The sequence below is a fragment of the Copidosoma floridanum genome, unplaced genomic scaffold (assembly GCF_036245765.1).
Source record: "Copidosoma floridanum isolate Cflo_tuat_1 unplaced genomic scaffold, Cflo_Japanese_pri ptg000008l, whole genome shotgun sequence".
Classification (NCBI taxonomy): domain Eukaryota; kingdom Metazoa; phylum Arthropoda; class Insecta; order Hymenoptera; family Encyrtidae; genus Copidosoma; species Copidosoma floridanum.
Window position 1 is genome coordinate 1,094,963 of NW_028321885.1, and position 20,854 is coordinate 1,115,816.

Below are 20,854 nucleotides of genomic sequence, written 5' to 3' on the forward strand. Positions count from 1 at the left end.
AGTATATAGCATATATTTTTAAAGATATTCCAGTGATTTAAATAAATAATTTGATTGAATTCATTTTAGTGAGTCTTCAATACGATTGTGCATTGCAATCTTCATCTTACAACGAGTAGAAAGAAAAGTGAAAAAAATAACCTAAGTTTGTTTAAGTAAAACCGGAAACATGCTTTCGTATTCAACACTTATTAACAAAAACGTCAACACAAAAGCGATGAAGAAAATATGACAAAAATTAGAGAAAATAGTGCTATCTCTGTTATGAATACCATATATGGTGAAAAATTAATCCAGTAATAAATTATTTAGTTATATCGGCTGGCAATCCTGAACCAGTACTGCATGGTAAGTTTTGGACCAATATGATCATTTCAACAACCATACAACTACGGATCAGTATTGGCGAGCAGTACTGTCAATAATGGGTGCCAATGTTGGGTTACTGTTGGGCCGTGTTGGCTTTCTTTCATGGGAGCAGGCTTGGTAGAAAAAGGGCCAAAGGGGCACGTGGTACTACCATGCTGTAGACCCGCTCTGTTTCTCTTTGCGTATGTGCAAAACATGATATATTTTTATATAGAGAGAGCGAGAGCATCTATGACTGTATGCATGTATACAGTCTTGTTGAACCGGGCGTCCGCGCGAAAAAATTCCGTGAATGCCACCTGTTTACGAAATACAAACACACATGAGTATACCATGGTATAATCCACGCGCAAGTAACCTAATAAATATATATGTTCTCTGCACGTGCATGCATGATTTCAAGATCACGAACACTTTCTATCAACCGTTTGCTTCATTGCGTAAACACAAGTTTTAGACAATACACGGTTGCACTATCGATTACAAAACTTTGTAAAAAATCCATTAGTGCATTAAGCAGTTTTTTATTCAGAACACAAGTTAAATATGATTGTCATCTGGCGCGTAAAATGACGACTGTTAGTCTAAAAAATTGCAATCGCATGAAAAAATTTATTTTTAACACTTACATTCAAAAACTTCAATGTACTTCATTAGACTCTACTTTACAAGTACCTCCTTTGTCTTGTAGTCAACCATGTTGATATTGGCACCAAGGAAGGCCATCAAACCAACGTGAATCGCGTATCAAACTGTATACAAGCAGTATACTGCTTATGAGTAGTTACGCGCTTTATTTGGCTACTAACACAAACACGAAACGGCACTGCTGGCAGATGATTACTCAGCAACGACGTGAGAAGAACTGAACTGCATCATGTCGCTCGGGAATGCGACAAGGTAAGTTTATGAAACAGATCTACATAACTCTGATTTCACTGAAGTGACGTCACATTATCCTAATATGAAAAAGGCGGTGTGATACCCATCTCTTTCACACTTATGATATACCGTCATTTAGCTTAAATCTAATATGTGAACAAAATAAAAAGCCTAAACTGTAACCATGTTCGATAAAAAATGCATGTTGCTGACTCAAAGAAGTCTTTTCTATCAGAAAAAGTAGAAAGTGTGTTGAGGGAATGAATGGTTTCATCACAACATAATGTAATAAAACAATTCTTTAGAACGAAGAAAATTTTCATCCAAACTGATAATGAGGATGTCAATATTATCATTTTCGCAGGTATTAAAATATTTGTTTCGTTTCACGTCACATTTCGTTAAATCAATGAACTCTTACAATAATACAAAAAATTATTTTTTCGTATTCGGTTTTTTAAATTGTTCGTGATCGGTTTAATAAAATTATTATTTCTTTTGTTCAAGGATGCATGTTGTTGTCTGAAAGAATTTTTTTTACGAGGAAAAGCAAAAAGTGTATCAAGTCCATAAATGGTTCTTTCAAAACATACCGGATTAAAAATAATTTTTCCGATCGAAGGAAAATTTTGTTTGTCTAATAATAAGAATACCAAATTTACGTTCAACGTAACATTTTGTTTTATCATTAAAGTCTTATACTAACACAAAAATTTTTTTTTCGTGTTCGATACTACTCTTACGTCTCAGCAACGAAATAAATTTCTTGAAACAAAACCTTAGTGCTTTGTTCTTATCACACATTTTTTTTGAAGTTATGCAATACTTTGTACTAAAAAAAACCTTATGTTTAAGAATGCATGTTGTTGCCTGAAAGAAGGTTTTCTTACGAGGAAAAGTAGAAAATGTATTAAGTCCATAACTGGTTTCATCAAAATATATCATTATAAAACAATTTTTCAGAAAAGGAACAAAAATTTTACTAAAACTAATAATAAGAACATCAAGATTAATAATTTTGTAACTATACAAGTGTTGTTAACGTACAACGTTACATTTCGTTCTATCAAGGAACTCTTACAATGATACAAAAAAGTATTTCTTCGTGCTAGATACTACTCTTACGTCTCAGCAACGAAATAATTTTTCTGAAACAAAACCTAAGTACTTTGTATTTATCACATAATTTTTTTGAATTGAAAAATCTTTTTTTTTCAATTTTTCTTTATACGTAAAATGGTTTGGAATAAAGAAAAATTTCTTTGCAACTAATAATGAGGATGTTAATATTGTGACGTACAGTATCTAGAAGTATCTAGAACCTTTGTAAGTTCGCGCCCAAGACTCACCTCTCACGGCGCATGAGCAGCGGATACAGAGTATGATGATCACCTTTCGGCGGCGGGCCCGAGCGTTATCAGCTCTCCCGCTCTCGCTCTCTCCGATCAGCCTCTGAACCTAACGCCACGCACGCGACTGCTCTCGCTTTCAGACACGTCGAGCGCCAAAAATTGGGGGTTGGGTTATCTACAACCTCCTGTTATGTGGGAATTGTGGAGTTTGGGGGTGTAAGGGAATTGAATATACGTGAAAGAAAGTATATGTCCGTTTATTAGTGTCTCAAAGCGAGAGCAGTCGCGTGCGTGGCGTTAGGTTCGGAGGCGGATCGGATAGAGCGAGAGTGGGAGAGCTGATAACGCTCGGGCCCGCCGCCGAAAGGTGATCATCAATATCATCATACTCTGTATCCGCTGCTCATGCGCCGTGAGAGGTGAGTCTTGGGCGCGAACTTACAAAGGTTCTAGATACTGTACGTCACAATATTATGAAGTTTGTATTAAAAAAATTTTTTTTATGTTTAATGTTACTTTTTGTCAAATGAATAAAAATTTTCTATGATTAGCTAAATTATTCTTCTGTGATATTAATTTTTCTTCGAATTTTATTCTTTCAATCAATTATTTCAGTTTCTTAATACTAATGAACTTTTGGAGTTAAAAAGATAATTAGTTTCTTCATGCACTTAAGCAAAGTTTTGTTTGTTTAATAAATTAAATGTTCTCTAGAAAAACAGCGAATTAGTTCTATGAATCAAAGAAATTCTTTATCTACGTAATGTTATATTGCTTTGTTTTGAAATAAAATTTAATTACTAAATTTCTTTCTTTGGTTGAACAAAACTTTTTTTCATGTAATAAAATTGGGCGCTCAGTGTATATCCCATCGTAACCCGCGATAAAGAACTTCGTTCTAAAAGTTTATAACCACAAATTCATGTATAAATAAAACACGAGCCTGGGTCTATTTCAGCTTGTAACAGCTTTCATTAAGAGTTAAAATAGTATCAATAAATACATTTGTAGTACAAAATCTTTAAAAAACCTACACAGTTTTCTAAAAAATCAACAAATTAACCATGCTAGTTTTCCATGTTTTTATTAAAATCGTGAAGTATTCAAACTAGGTTCCTGTATTCATGTGCCTTTTACTTTATGATAAGTTAATTAACCTATTATTCTCCAAAATTAAAAAATAGAACTATTAAAAAAACATTTTAAAGATCTCAAAGTTAAGCAACTTGCCGTGAGCGTTCCGCAAGCTTTTTAATAAAAGCCACCTATGTCACGTGATTAAAGATAGCGATAGGGGTAAGTGTACCTATCTCCGTGCTCTGCCCTATTACCGTGGATTTTGAAAAAATGATGATTACTTGCTCAAAATAAGAAATGTTTCATATACAATAATTTTTCAATTTTAATAATCTAAAATGACGTTAATGTAGATGCAATTCAAACAGAAATATTTGTGTATATTTTGAGTAAATAATTCGGTATTGAGTAAATAATAAACGGTATTCAGTACAACGCGCTCATTAACTGATTGTGTACGTATTTCCGCGGTGAGCGTACGTAAACATAACCCTATACTTACAGAACGCACGACAGTTAACACGTAAACAATTAGTAGGTAAGCACGTCGATCTAACGTAACCAAGATGAAGAAAACTAAAAAAGGCAAGAAAGGCAAGAAAGGCAAGAAATCGATCGAAATAAAGAAAAACAAAAAGTGTTACTCTCCAGGGACATTAAAATTAGCTTTGAAAAGTATTTATTCTGGAAAATCTATTGCTGAGTGCTCAAAAATGTATAAGGTTCCTACTAAATAAATAAGCAAGTATAAAAAAAAGTAATATTTTTTTAAAACAATAAATAAGTCATGTAGAAAATGTAGGTGAAATTTGTATTTTTTTTTATATTCCGCAAATACAACTTTCTTCACCCACGGTAATACGGACACGGTGATTGGGACATCCACGGTAATACGTACACGGTAATAGGTACACAACCACGGTAATACCAGCATACCGTTTTTATTCGTTTTAAAAATATTCTACTGCAGTTTTAGCTTTATAAAATTTTTTTAAATATTCCATAAGAGATTATGTAAGATTTAAAAAAAAAAATATTCCAAAAAATTTTAGTATACCATTTTTTATGGTGCAATTAAGTTGAAATTTTCAGCACGTGCCACGGAGATAGGTACACTTACCCCTAATACGACAATACTACTAAAATTTAAAAAAAAAAGCTGCCTTGCGTTGTATGGCAAGAAGTGCATTTTTATGGTCTATCTTGTCAACTACAAACAAGCAGATAAATTTATGCAGAACATTGTGTGTTGCATACAATTTTTAATTAATGAACCGATAACGATAGTTGAAAGTGCAATTTAAATTGTAAAATTTTTAAATTTTTGGAAGTTTACTGATTTATAAAAATATATATATTGGCACCTTCAAAGCAGGAAAAAAACTTGGGTTAATTTTATATGATTTACGCGCTGTGAAAATATTTTAATAAGTATTTCTGTAAAATTACAGTAAATATTTTTTGTAGGTAAAAAAAATAATTAACTATAATAGTACAACTTTTTTCTAAATTCATATTTCGAGTAACAAGTGGTTGAATCTAGTATGAATTGAATAAAAAAAGCTTTATTCAATCTCTGTAAGACTCTTTAATCGAAAATATGCATTATTTATAAGTACTAAAGAATCTGATTTACGGAGGTTCAATCCCTCACTATAGTCCATGCGACGCTCTCTATAGTTTGGTATGTCGTCTGTCTTTCTTGCTTTCCTGAGACAACATATAACCTTTTGTAGTTTTTACCTCGGTTATTAATCAATTTCTTTTCTCATTAGTACCCTCGAGATGTTCGATAAAATTAAATACGACCAAGATATCTTTTTTAATAATTGATAAAATTTTCATCTCAAGTTCATTGTTACTAATCGAGGTAAATTAATGCAATAAAAGCACTTGAAAAAAGGACAGCCCATAACCCTACGTATTAAAATTAGCTAAGTATAAATATTAATTACTCGGCTCCTAGGAATCCTCGTGCCTTCAAATTTCGACAGTGTCATTGTTATGACTTTATCCATTTGCAAACCAATTTTCATCTAATTCTCGTTGTGAATTCGTTAACCGATACAAATCTCTTAATGTTTGTACATGTATGTAGTACGAATTCTGTCAATGTAATAACCACAAGGTATATTAATAAGGAATGTTAATATAAGCCAAAAAATATAATGTATATATGTAGATAAATATGCACGTGTAATTAGACATTAATTGTTCTTTACTTGTAATAATTATATTAGGCATAATTGTAATAAAAGCATGAGTTTTCTTATGCCTCTGGCTTTTTCCTGATGTAAATCAGATGTTCATAATTTCTTAGGAGTTTCAAAATGTACAATTTTTTTTAAATCCTTAATAGATATGTTAGTATTATAAAATTATGGAATGGCCTTGCTAACAAGTAGTATCAAAGTAACAAGTAAGTTTATAAAATTAGTAGTAAAAAAAATAATCATTTTAATGTGTCTGAAAAAAATGTTGACGACATATATATATATATATATATATATATATATATATATATATATATATATATATATACATGTATATATTTTTAAAATGAAACATTAATAAAAGAAATAAAAACAAAATGATAGATTAAATTAAAAAAAAAAAACTGCCGTAATGTGGAATCGAACCCGAGATTGCAAAACGATCCATCAAGCGGCATAAGCCTCAACCATCTTAGCTATCTGTAGGACACAGAGATGTGCTTTCGAAGCCACATATATTCATAGATATCCTCTTGACCTTGTCCTACAGTGCACAGAAGTTATGGTGGGTAAAATTAATAAATTTGTGGTTATAGCTGTACTAACAACCTTAAAAAATAGTCAAAGCTGTATATTTTTTTAAAAACATTAATGAAGTTCGGAATGGTAAAGTACGGGAGGATTAAAAAATAACGTATTGAAATCAAAAGTCTGTGGATATAATCATAAGTATTCAATTTCACGACTTAATTTTAGAAACTTTGTGACTAGTCTCTCTTGAATTTTCATGTTCTAAATAATTTTAAAGGAAAGAATATGTTTTTTTCTATAATTATCTGCCGAAACTTTTTCTTTGCTATTGACTTGTGCCCCCTCAATTTCTAAAATGTTGAATTATAAAAACGAAGTAAATCAGTCTAATAGCATATTATGATTATTTATATATAATTACGTATTTAAAGTGATAAGTATAGAGAGGAAGACTCGTCTCAGTCGTCACTGCTTGCTTTTGTTATTCGCTCTGCTGTACAGCTATATAGCCGACATTTCTACTCTTCCCCTCGTAAGCGCACATTCGGTATTAGGATTTCCAAAGGTCACGTGACTTCCACCATATATATAGCTAATTGAGGGGGGGGGAGGAAATAAGACAGGCTTCATGGGTGCAATTCTATTTTTATTTTTTTAAACGTTCAACGATTGTTATAAGATGAAAGCGTTTGGATTATATGTTTTCGAGGAGATGACGATACCTTAGGTGTTTTTTCCCAACTCATTAGGTCTTTTGCAGCTTAAAACTTTCCTTTGAAAGTACGAAAACGCATATTTGATCTTATCAAAACCCTCATTGTTTTCCTATATACAGTCAGAAACGGAAGAACTTTGTACATGTTAAATGTGCATTTTCGCACTTTCAAAGGAAAGTTTAAAGCTTCAAAAGACTAATTGAATTGGGAAAAAATAGCTGAAGTATCGTCATCTCCTTGAAAATATGTTATTAAAAGGCTTTTATCTTATTACAGTTGTAGAACATGTAAAAAAAAAAAAAAAAAAAAATGGAATTGCACCTATAAGGCCTGTCTTATTTTTCCCTTAGTTGGCTATATATGTCATGAGAGTCACATAACTCTTTGGAATCCCAATACGGGGCATACCTATACGCATACCACTACAATAACCATGCTTCTCACATGAAAAAAAAAAAAAAATGTGCGCCTGATTCAGCGCTTTTCCATGACACAACGCTCGAACGAGTGGAAAAAGTGGCTACACTCCGTAGCATGACGTCAGCAATCTCCTTACCAATCTCTGACTGTACTCGGTTGCCGTGTGACGCTCTCAGCTGCCTGTGCTTACTCCAGTAGTATATTCTCTAAGGGCAAGATTGGAATATATCTTTTATCAAAAAAAAACGACCTTCGAAAATGTGGACCTCCACACAAAAGCAAATCTAAGCCACAACATTGTCAGTTGGTTATTACACAATAATTTACATTCGACACAAAAGTAGCGGCAATTTTCAGATTTAATAAAGGGTGCAAAATTACCTTTCGGCACTGCTTACCTAACGCTAATCTTACCTATAATACTCATCTAAGATAATGTATAAGGCATTATAGGTAAGATGATAGATAAAATTAGAGTATCTACGGCTCTGTTTAGAAATGATACGTTGGTTAAGTATTAAGTTGGTACCTACCCTCACTCCGGTTAACTAACCGACCGAGTGTTCGGATATGTAAACAAAAGCTAATCAGCTGATCACGTTTTGGTGCACTTTGAGCCCTTCCAAGTCCTCTTGAACCACTTCAAAGCGCTCAAAGTGCGCCAAAACGTGATAATATGATAAACTTTTATTTACAAGTGCGAACACACGGTCAATTAGTTGAGCTGGGTTGGGGGTAGGTGCCAACCGGATATTTAACCAACATATCATTTCCGAACAGAGCCTACATTTTCAAAGGTCAATTTTCAGATAGAAGGTACATCTTTATCTAGCCGCAAGTGTCATTTGACTGAATAATTTTTAATTTTGTATCCGTGGGTCGTAGTTGCGGCTGGTTTAAAAATTAATCTTGTGGCATAAGTTTAAGTACATAACTCTTTAGCAAAATCAAATATAAAAAAAATATTTCGAACCTATACGAGTCATGAAGTTTCGAAATGAACGAGAGGGTGGCGGCTGGTTGAAATTTTTGATCACCCTCGGGCCTCAGCTCTTGGTCCATGCAGTTTTGCGGTATAAGATTAAGGACGTTTATCACACATAGCGTGTTCTGTACGATCTTCCTGAAATTTCAACAGGATGCTCGTAATGATGTGAGAAAGTTACATGTAAAATTTGAGATCGTTTCACAACACCGTTTTTCAAATATTGAATGTTGAGAAAACTTAAATTTAAGGACGATCTTCGGGTATAGAAGTTTTCGTAAGAATTTGCTGAAATTGAAATATGTGTGAAATAAAATTGTTATTTACACGTGTTCAAAATTTCAACAGGTGATTCCTTACTAAATTGCGAACTATTCAGTTTTAAAGATTGTCGATTTAACAGTGCAGTACATCTATAACTATAATCTTGGCGAAAAAACGCTCACTTTCGAGCATAACTTAACGAATTTTCGCAGTATTTTCCCCAAAAAATTTTATATAATAAACAAATTCCTAAGAAAAAAAATGAGTACAAGTCTTATAGGCCTTTCCACATTAATTATTGAGTGACAATAATTTTGATAACACCTCATCTAGCCTCCGCCGAGAGAGAAGCAGACGCCTCAAGCAACTTGACAACACTGCAACATCCTGTTACTTACTGAGTACAGAGAACAATCAGACGACGATCACGAAAAAAAGCCTAACTCAAATTTGCCCAAGTAAACTGTCATAGTTTAGCAATAAACTTTAGCGTTTTTAATTGCTTCTTTTTTCTTCACAAATCTACCGTTTTTTAAATTTCTTACTTTATTCGGCATTTCTGTTGTCGTATACATAACCTGATCGTAAACGTAAACACAAGCAGAAAGTTTCTATACTCGCCTCGCAGCACCTAACCCTAACAGCTAGAGTACATATATATATAGTAAGATCGGTGGCGATATGTTGCAGTCTCGCCAAGTTTCTTATGTGTCTGCGCATCGTTTGCTCATGCAACGAAAAAGAGATTCTCAAGCAACTTACATCAATTTAGATTGAGAACCACTGGTCCCGGAGATCGTCCTTAACACGTAACCTTATGGAGGAGTCACATAAAAATGGAATTCATAAGAAAATGGTGTGTAGAATTATTCCAATTTTTTTTTGCATGACGGAATACCATAACACTGGTCTTATTTTGAATTTTCAGAGAAATCGACAACTTACTTGTGCAGATAAATAAAAAAAACAGTGTCAGACGCCTATATATAGGTATACAAATGCATTCAAAACAGTTTCCCGCGCTGCCACAAGATCTCTCCCCTCTCACTGCACTCACTACATTCACCCTCTTACTGGGGCCGTACCATATAACTTTTTTTTGCTTCACAGGCCTATGTTATAACATAGGCCGATGTACAAAAAAATAGTTATATGGTACGGATCCAGTGATAAACGTCCTTAACAAGAAACTAAAATAGCTGTACTAACTACATTCCCCTTAGCGTTGGGTTAGGCGGATTCAATATCGGAACTTTTTCCCTAGATCGTATAAATAGCTATACGATCTAGGGAGAATGTTCCGTCGAGCAGACAGCACAGCAGTGAAGGGACATTGCCAGAGACACGCGAAAATTAAAAATTGTAATATTAATAACACAAGTGCCTATCATTCAATGACCCGGGGCGCTAACTGGCCTGTCTATTAAATAATAAAATATTAATTATTAACACAAGCACCTATCACCCAATGACCCAGGGCGCTAACTGGCCACTCTATTAAATAATAAAATATTAATTAGTAGCACAAGCGCCTATCACCCGATATTCCAGGGCGCTTACTGGTTGCTTTATGAAACGATTAATATATTATTAATAAATAGCACCAGCGCCTATCACCCGATGACCCGGGGTGCTTACTGGCTATACGCTATTAAATGATAAAATATTGATCAATAGCACAAGCGCCTAACACCCTATGACAAGGGGAGCTTATTGGCCTCTCTATTAAATAATAAAGTACTAATTAATAGCACAAGTGCCTAACACCCTATGACCAGGGGAGCTTGCTGCTTGCTTTATTAAACGATATATATAATTAATTAATAGCACAAGGGTCATCAGGTGATAGGTGCTTGTGCTGTTAATTAATATTTTATCATTTAACAGAGTGGCCAGTAAGCACCTCGAGTCATCGAGTGATAGCCGCTTGTGCTATTAATTAACAATATATATCGTTTAATAAAGCGACCAGTAAGCTCCCCTGGTCATAGGGTGTTAGGCACTTGTGCTGTTTAATAGAGAGGCCAGTAAGCGTCCCGGGTCATCGGGTGATAGGCGCTTGTGTTAATAATTAATATTTTATTATTTAATAGAGAGGTCAGTTAGCGTCCCCGGTCATTGGGTAATAGGCACTTGTGTTATTAATATTACAATTGTCAATTTTCGCGTGTCTTTGGCAATGCCGCTTCACTACTGTGCTGTCTGCTCGACGGAACATTCTCCCTAGATCGTATAGCTATATATACGATCTAGGAAAAAAGTTCCGATATTGAATCCGCCTAACCCAACGCCTTCTATTGGGATTGGCAATATGGCGATCAAGTGATGCCATGATAAGAGAGAAAAGATTATTTGATGTTTCGTCCCGGGAGCACGCCAGGACTCATCAGTAAGGCTGATGACGTGCTCCCTGCCTTAGACACCTATATCGGTGGGGATACCCTAGCTCAATCTTAAACGCCCTTATATATTAACCAACATGAAAATCCGGGCACTTGCGAGTAGGTTAAATTCAATGGTTGGACACCTAGCGAATGGTTGGAGAAAGACGGAGAGCAGTAGTGACCATGTGGTAGTGAGGGTCCCCACACACACTCCCCTTCCAGTTACGACGCCGGAATGGCCGGATGAAGGAGTGGTGACGATATGTGAGAAGTACGCGGTAACGTATGTATGACGTGCGAGATGTGGTGTATTAACAGAAGGCAAGATAGGGGAGAAAGAAGTCGATAGTTGATAAGGTAGATCTCTGAATCCTCCACGCTCTTGTAGAGTCCTAGAGAGAGGCGAGCAGATGCTCTAGCCACGACCGAGACCAGAGGTCAAATCGGGGAAAGAGAGGGAGGAAGCTAGTTGCTGTCCCGAGGCGTAGAGAATACGGAGATGCTATTAGAAGGTTGCGCATGTTCAAATTTTTACGGGGTCACCAATATGGCGATCAAGTGATGCCATGATAAGAGAGAAAAGATTATTTGATGTTTCGTCCCGGGAGCACGCCAGGACTCATCAGTAAGGCTGATGACGTGCTCCCTGCCTTAAACACCTATATCGGTGGGTATTCCCTAGCTCAAGCTTAAACGCCGTTATATAGTAACCAACATGAAAATCCGGGCACTTGCGAGTAGGTCAACTTTAATGGTTGGACACCTAGCGGATGGTTGGAGAAAGACGGAGAGCAGTAGTGACCATGTGGTAGTGAGGGTCCCCACAGCAACATAGCGGTCGCGCCATCTATTAGTAAGTTTGCAAGCAGCGAGAGAAGGCTTTTTTGCAGGCTCAAACCTCAAACCCCATGAGCCCCATCCCAAGAGTAATTCATTTATCCTATGTGATTAATTTATCCTATGGCAGTGTATGTAATAGATATTTTAATAAGAAGTGTATCTGTGATTAGCGCTGTAACATTGTTGACAAAGTAAGTGGCTTGCCAATTTTTATTTATCTTAAATTTTGTAATGTTGACATTTGTGCAGTATACACTCAATAGGGACTATTTAGTTAATTTTTAAAAATACATATCATATTTTTTAGTGAACAAGAATGTATTTAACAATCTACGAAACATGCATGTCTTGCAATATTAAAAATGAGCCTTTAAAAATTGTTGGAGGAATCAATGAGTGGTCAATTTTACATGACAAGTACATGTAAAAAGAGAAATCAATCTCTCTCATTGATTCCTCCAACAATTTTTAAAGGCTCATTTTTAATATTGCAAGACATGCATATTTCGTAGATTGTTAAATACATTCTTGTTCACTTAAAAATATGATATGTATTTTTAAAAATTAACTAGTCCCTATTGAGTGTATACTGCACAAATGTCAACATTACAAAATTTAAGATAAATAAAAATTGGCAAGCCACTTACTTTGTCAACAATGTTACAGCGCTAAACACAGATACACTTCTAATTAATATACCTATTACATACGCTGTTACAACAATTAATTAATATTCATGAAGAATAAATTAATTATACTTGGGAGCACTGAGCTGCTGAGTTTTGAGCCTGCAAAAAAGCCTTCTCTCGCTGCTTGCAAACTGACTAACAGAGGGCGCGATCGCTATGTTGCCAATCCCAATATGTAAGCACCAACTAAGTGTGTTATGAAGTTCATTAGTGAGTTCATTGGCTGCATAGATAACATACAGGCGAATGCTGCTCATGTCTTTAGCTTCTACCGTGATTAGTGAATATAGCTTCTTAGCGCATACTCCTGTCAAAATCTTAGAGGCTTCGTTAAATTTTCTTTGTTCTATCGCCTATTTTTTTTTTTTTATACATCAACATGACCTGTTTAAGCACGGTTCGTCGGCTTTGTAGTCGCATGGACATGCTCCGTCCGCTCCAACACTATCAAAACTGCAAATTTCATAAGCAACCGTACCTGCACGTCTGTCAATGTCACCAGCAACGAACTCTGGCAAGTCTTTTCCAACGTGGTCGCCAACAAGTAAGACTCATTTAGATTCCTTTAACAAGTATTTAGTAAGTGTCAGTTTTTTCTTGGAAAGCTGCTAACATTTTATTTTGTGTTAGTGACTAGTCACGATTATGTATCCAATTGTAAATTCCATTTATTGGCGTGAAGAGATTGACATATTAAGCAATGACATGAATGAAACCGACAAATTGTACCTTGTTTTCAATGTCTTGTAAGTTTAAAAGTTACAAACGATCTTGTGGATTAAAAAATGAAAAACAATCTTCACTATTGGTTAAGATTTTTGATTTCTTTCTTCAGTAAGGAGTCTTAGAAATTAAAATAAAAGCTTCTGGGTACGTGTAAGTTTTGAATTCGTTCCATATCTAATACAGCACAAACTGAATCGCAACAGCAATAGTGCTTATAGGGCTCTTAACCTCTGATAGTTGTGAATACGCTTAACTACCGATCAAGATAAAAATTTGAAACCTAAGTTTTTTATGTTGCTGATTACGAAAAAAAGACGCTGATCAGCAAAAAAAAATTCGAATATAACAAATAAGACGCAAGAATGAGATCTTTTGTTACTTCTATACCTATACATATGCAAGTAAGTTTTGTGTGACTAATAGACCAAAAGCTGAGGCCCGAGGGGTGGTCAACATTTTGACCAGCCGCCACTTTCACCAGAATTGAGGACCCTCAAGGTTTGTAGAGATCCGAATTATTTTGGTCATATTTTATTGTGGTAGAGAGTTGTGTGGTGTAATTATAGTTGTAAAATTTAGTCTTTTTATTAACCAGCCGTAATTTACATCAATGGATAGAAAACTAAAAGTTGTCACGTAAAAGTGCCATTTGCGGCAAGATGAGAATGCATCTTGTACCCGAAAATTGACCTTCAAAAAAATAAACCCCCTACCCAATCTTATCTATAATACTCATCTAATAGATAAGGCATTGTAGATAACATTATAGATAAGAATTCAATATCTATATTTTTAGAAACCGATTTTCGGGTGCAAAATGAATTCTAATCTTGCCGCAAGTGGCACTTCCACGTGACAACTTTTTATTTTCTGTACATTGGTGACAGTTGCAGCTGATCAATGAAAAAAACAATATAAAACACCTATAATCACCCCATAACTCTTTGCCGCAATTAAGTCGACCGAAATATTTCGTATTTCAACGAATCATAAGGTTCGTCAATCCTGGTGCAAGTGGCGGCTTGTTAAAATTTTGACCACTCTCGGGCCGCAGCTCTTAGTCTATAAAGATTATATGATACATCTCTTTCACGGTGTACTTAAGATAAGACAGGTGGTACGAAGTACCACCTCTGCAGAGTTACAATTTTGTAGCAGTACCAAGTCTTCCACCAGATGGATCAGTGCCAAAAAGGTGTATATATATATATATATATATGTGTGTGTGTGTGTGTGTGTGTGTGCGCGCGTGTGTATATAACCGTTTTAAAGTTTTTGTATATATATATATATATACTACCTTTTTCATACTAATCCACCTGGTGGATAACTTGGTACTGCTACAAAGGGTGTAATCCGCAATGGCTGCCAGCAGTTACATATGTAGGACGTGACAACGTTGCGTGGTTGGGGGCGCTACTGTCGATTTACTGTTGATGTGATCCGCAATCCCGCCAGCAGTAAAGCAGACAACGACGGTCTACTTACTCTTTTTCGTAACATTTTTGCTGTAATCCCGCGCAATCCCGCTAGCAGTGAAGCTGTTACTTCCATTTTTTTTTTTTGGCACTTGTAACTATTTTTTTTGATCTGCGTGTTTGTTTACGTCCAGCACAATATGCTTTGTTTACAATCGAGAAATGTCACGAAAAAAAGCAAGTAGACCGACGTCGTCTGCTTTACTGCTGGCGGGATTGCGGATCACATCACCAATAAATCGACAGTAGCGCCCCCAACCACGCAATGTTGTCACGTCTTACATATGTGACTACTGACGGCGATTGCGGATTACACCCAAAATTGCGACATACCGCACAAAGCATCGAGGCAGTGTTGGGTAAAAAGGATATGATTTTGCATTTTTATCACTAGGACCTATGTTAAGCTACAGATCCTAGTAAGAGAAATTCAAAAGCTATATAGAAAGAAGTTAAAAGCCAGTGGTTCTCCCCAAAGGTGACTGGCAAACTTGCGAAGGATTCAAATTGGCTGTATAGAGCAAAACGCAAATCCCCAAAAACTCGAGACAAATTCATGCACAGTAACTTAATAAACTAATCCATAGCTATTTAACCCAAAAACCCAATATGCTAATAAGCAACCTCATAAGTTTGAATAAATAATAAAATTCATCAATTAACAAAGCAAGCGCCAATCCTCACACGACCCGAGGCGCTTACTGATTGCTTTAATTATTGATAAAATAAAATAATAACATGAGCGCCAAGCACAACAAAACCTGGGGCAATAAGTGACCAGTTCAATTATTAATGAGTTATAATGAGAACACCAGCGCCAATCCCCAAAAAACCGAGAAAGCTTACTGGTTGCTTTAATTATTAATAAAATAAAATAATAGATTAGGCGCCTATCCCGACACAACCCATGGCACTAACTAGTTGCTTTAATTATTGATAAAATAAAATAACACAAGCACCTATCCCCACACAAACCAGGTCGCATACTGGTTGCTTTAAATATTGATAAAATTAAATAATAACATAAGCGACAATCACCACACAACCTGGGGCAATAAATAACCAGTTTAATTATAAATAAATCAGAGCACTAGCGCCAATCCCCAGACAAGCAAGGAAGCCTACTGGTTGCCTTAATTATTAATAAAACAAAATAATAGATTCGGTGCCTATTCCCACACAACCCATGGCGCTTACTGGTTGCTTTAATTATTGATGAAATAAAATAATAACATACTCGCCAATCACCACACAACCTGAGGCAATTAGTGACCAGTTTAATTATTAATAAATTAAAATAAGAACACCAGCGCGAATCCCCACACAACCAAGGAAGCTAACTGGTTGCTTTAATTATTAATAAAATAAAATAATAGATTAGGTGGCTATCCCCACACAACCCATGGCGCTAACTGGTTGCTTTAATTATTGATAAAATTAAATAATAACACAAGCGCCAATCCCCACACAACCGGGGGAGCTAACAGTTTGCTTAAACTATTTATAAAATAAAATAATAATGCAAATACCAACAACCGCACAACCAGAAATAATTACTGGTCACTATAATAATTTTAAATAGGTAGAATAATGCAAGCCTCCCGGAACATGTGGGGATTAGCGTTCGCATTATTCTATTTATTGTGAATAATTAAAGCAACCAGCATTCGCCATGTGTGTGTGGGGATAAGCGCTTGTGTTATTATTTTATCTTATCAATAAATAAAGCAACAAGAAAACGCCCCGGGTTGTGTAGGGGTAGGCGCTTGTGTTATTATTTTATTTCATCAAAGTCTATAGCAACTAATAAGCGCCCAGTGTTGTGTGGAGATAGGCGCTTGCGTTATTATTTTTATTCGTTAATAATTAAACCAATTAGTTAGCGTATCGTGTTGTGTTAGGACAAACGCTTGTATTATTATTTTATTTTATTAATAATAGAAGCAACCAGTAAACGACCCAGGTTGTGTGAAACTAGGCGCTTGCCTCATTATTTTATTTTATCAATATCTAAAGCAACCAGTAAGCGGACCGTCATGTGTGGAGATAGGCGTTTGTGTTATAATTCAATTTTATCAATAATTGGAGCAACCAGTTAACGCCCCGGGTTTTGTAGGGATAGGCGCTTGTGTTATTATTTTATCTTATCAATAATTAAAGCAACTAGTAAATGCTTCTGGTTGTGTGGGAATAGGCGCTTGTGTTAATATATTATTTCATCAATAATTAAAGCAACCAGTGAGCGACCCAGGTTGTAACAGGATAGGCGCTTGCCTCATTCTTTTATTATAATAATAATAAGAGCATCCAGTACGGGTTTCCGGTTTTGTAGGGATAGGCGCTTGTGTTATTATTTTATTTAATTAATATTCGGAGTAACCAGTATGCTACTCGGTTGTGTGGGGATAAGTTCCTGTTTTATTATTTTATTACTCATAAATAGTTAAAGGAACCAGTAAGCGCTTCGTGTTGTGTGGGGATAGGCGCTTTTGTTATAATTTTATTTGATCGATAATTGAAGCAACCAGTCAGTGCCCCGTCTTGTATGGGTATGGGTTCTTGTGTTACTTTTTCATTTCACCAATGATCAAAGCAATCAGTAATCCCCCCGTGATGTGTAGAGATAGCGGCTTGCGTTATTATCTTATTTTATCAATAATAAAAGCAACCAGTAGGCGACCCGGGTTGTAAAGGGATAGGCGCTTATGTTATTATTTTATCTTATCAATAATTCAAGCAACCAGTGAACACGTCGTGTTGTGTGTGGTTTAGGGCTTGTGTTATTATTTTATCTTATCAATAATTCAAGCAACCAGTAAACACCTCGTGTTGTGTGTGGTTTAGGGCTTGTGTTATTATTTTATTTTATCAATACTTGAAGCAACCAGTATATGACCTAGTTTTGTATGGATAGGTGCTTGTGTTATTTTCTTACTTTATTAATTATTAAAGAAAACCAGTAAGCGCCCTGTGTTGCGTGGGGAAGGGCGTTTGTGTTATTATTATTTTTTATAAATAATTAAAGCAACCAGTAACTGCCCCGTGTCGAGTAAAGGTAGGTGCTTGCGTTATTATTATTATTATTTATTAATAATTAAAGCAACCAGTAGGCGTTTTGTTGTTGCGCGGGAATTGGTGCTTGTGTTATTATTATGTTTTTTGAATAATTAAAGCAACCAGTATGTGACCTGGTTGTGTGAAGATAAGCGCTTGTATTATTGTATTAGTAATTATAAATAATAAAAGGAACCAGTAGGTGCCTCAGGTTCTGTGGGAAGAGGCACTTGCCTTATCATTTCATTTTATCAATAATAGAAGCAACCAGTATGCGCCTTGTGTTGTGTGGGGATAGGTGCTTGTATTATTATTCTATTAATCATGAATAGTTAAAGGAACCAGTAACTGCCCTGGGTTGTGTGGGGATAGGCGGTTGCCACATTATTTTATTTTATCAATAATTGAATCAACTAGTGAGCGCCTCGTTTTGTGTGGGAATAGTTGTTTGTGTTATAATTTCATCTAATTAATAATTGAAGCAACTAGTTACTGCGTTGGGTTGTGTGGCGATAGGCATTTGCGTTATTAATTACAATATTAATTATTAAAGCAACTGTTAAACACCCTGTGTTAAGTAGGTATAGGTGCTTGTGTTATTATTTTATTTTATAAATAATTAAAGCAACCAATTAGCGTTCCGATATGTGTGAGTAAAGGTGCTTGTGTTATTATTTTATCTTATCAATAAATATAGCAACCAGTAAACGACTTGGGTTTTGTAAAGATAGGCACTTGTGTTATTTTTATTTTATTAATAATTGAAGTAATTAGTAAGCGTCCCGAGTTGTTTGGTGGTAGGTGCTTGTGTTAATATTTAAGTAATTATAGATAATTAAAGGGACCAGTAAGCGCCTCGGGTTTTGTAGGGATAGGTGCTTGCCTTATTATTTTATTTTATCAATAATTTTAGCATCTAGTAAGCGCCTCGTGTTGTTTGGGGAGAAATGCTTGTGTTATTATTTTATCTTAATCATAATTAAAGCAACTAGTTAACGCGTCAGGTGGTGCGAGGATGGGCGCTTGCGTTATTATTAAATTTTAATAATTATTAAAGCATCTAGTAAGTGCCTAAAGTTGTGTGGTTATAGGCGCTTGTGTTATTATTTTATTCTATTAATAATTAAAGCAACCAATTGACGCTCGGATATGTGTCGGAATAGGCGCTTGCTTTATTTTTTCATTTTATTAATAATTAAAGATACTAGTAAACGACCCAGGTTTAGTGAGGATAGCCTTAATATTTTATTTTTTAACAATTAAAGCAACCAGTAAGGAAGCCTTGTTGTGTAGGAATGGACGGTTGTGTTATTTTTTCATTTTATCAATAATTAAAGCAACCAGTACAAGCTTTGGGTTGTGTGAGAATAGGCGCTTGTGTTATTATTTTATTTTATTAATATTTAAAGCAACTTATTAGCGTCCGTGTCGTTTAGAGATAAGCGCTTGCGTTATTATTATCATTTATAAATAATTGAAGCAACCAGTAAGCGCTCTGTGTTGTGTGAGGATAGGCGCTTGTGTTATTATTTTATTTTATCAATAATTAAAGCAATTAGTATGCTGCCTAGTCGTGTGGGGATAAATGCTTGTGTTATTATTTTATTAATCATAAGTTGTTGAAAGAAACAGTAACTGCCCCGGGTTGTGTGAGAATAAGCGGTTGCCTCATAATTTTATTTTATTAATAATTACAGCAGCCAGTAAGCTCCCCGTGTTGTGTGTTGATAGTTTTTTGTGTTATTATTTTATTTTATCAATAATTAATGCAACCAAAAGGTGACCTGGTTGTGTAGAGTAAGGCACTTGCGTTATTATTTTACAATAATAATTATTAAAACAACCAAGAGAGAGCTGCTTGTTTTAATATTATATCTTATTAATAATTAAAGCAACTAGTTAACGCCCCGGGTTAAAAGGGGATTAGTTGTTGCGTTATTATTTTACTTTGTCAATTATTCAAGCATCTAGTGAGCGCTTCATGTAGTGTGAGGATAGGCGCTTGTGTTATTATTTTATTATATTATTATTTAGAGCAAAAAATAAGGGCCTCGTGTTGTGTGGAGATAGGCGCTTGTGTTATTTTTTTATTTCATCAAAGATTAAAGCAATTAGTAAGTGTCTCTTGTTGTGTGGAGATAGGCGCTTGCTTTATTACTTTATTTTATCAATAATTAAAGATACAAGTAAGCGACCCAGGTTTTGTGAGGATAGGCGCTTGCCTTAATATTTTATTTTTTAACAATTAAAGCAACTAGTAAGGGAGCCGTGTTGTGAAGGAATAGACGATTGTGTTATTTTTTCATTGTATCAACGATTAAAGCAACCAGTACAAGCTTCATGTTGTGTGAGAGTAGGCTCTTGTGTTATTATTTTATTTTATTAATATTTAAAGCATTTTATTAGCGCCTGTGTCGTTTGGAAAAAAGCGCTTGCGTTATTATTATCATTTATAAATAATTGAAGCAATTAGCAAGCGTTACGTGTTGTGTTGGGATAGGCGCTTTGTAATTATTTAATTATATTTATAATTAAATCAACCATTATGCTACCCGGTTGTGTAGGAATAGGTGCTTTTGTTATAATTTTATTAATTATAAATAATTAAAGGAACCAGTCATCGCCCGGTGTTTCGTGGGGAAAGGTGGTTTTCTTATAATTTCATTTTATTAAAAATTAAAGCAACCAGTACGCGCTCTGTGTTGTGTGAGGAAAGGCGTTTGTGTTATTATTATATTTTATTAATAATTGAAGCAATTAGTATGCTGCCTAGTCGCGTGGGGATAAATGCTTGTGTTATTATTTTAACATATTAATTATTAAAACAACCGAGAGAGAGCTACTTGTATTAATATTATATATTATTAATAATTA

At 35.0% G+C, this 20,854-nt stretch overlaps 1 protein-coding gene across 2 annotated transcripts in view; it reads left to right on the forward strand.

Annotated features, from left to right (window-relative positions):
* The first annotated feature begins 12,923 nt into the window (after window positions 1-12,923).
* qless (decaprenyl diphosphate synthase subunit 1 qless) overlaps window positions 12,924-20,854 on the forward strand; it is a 698,431-nt gene continuing 690,500 nt past the window's right edge. The window contains exon 1 of one of the 2 annotated variants that reach the window (XM_089589211.1): window positions 12,924-13,266. In XM_089589211.1, the coding sequence (XP_089445337.1) occupies window positions 13,102-13,266 (165 nt within the window). In that variant the 5' untranslated portion in view covers window positions 12,924-13,101. The remainder of the gene's footprint in view (window positions 13,267-20,854) is intronic. The other variant, XM_089589210.1, reaches the window with a different exon arrangement.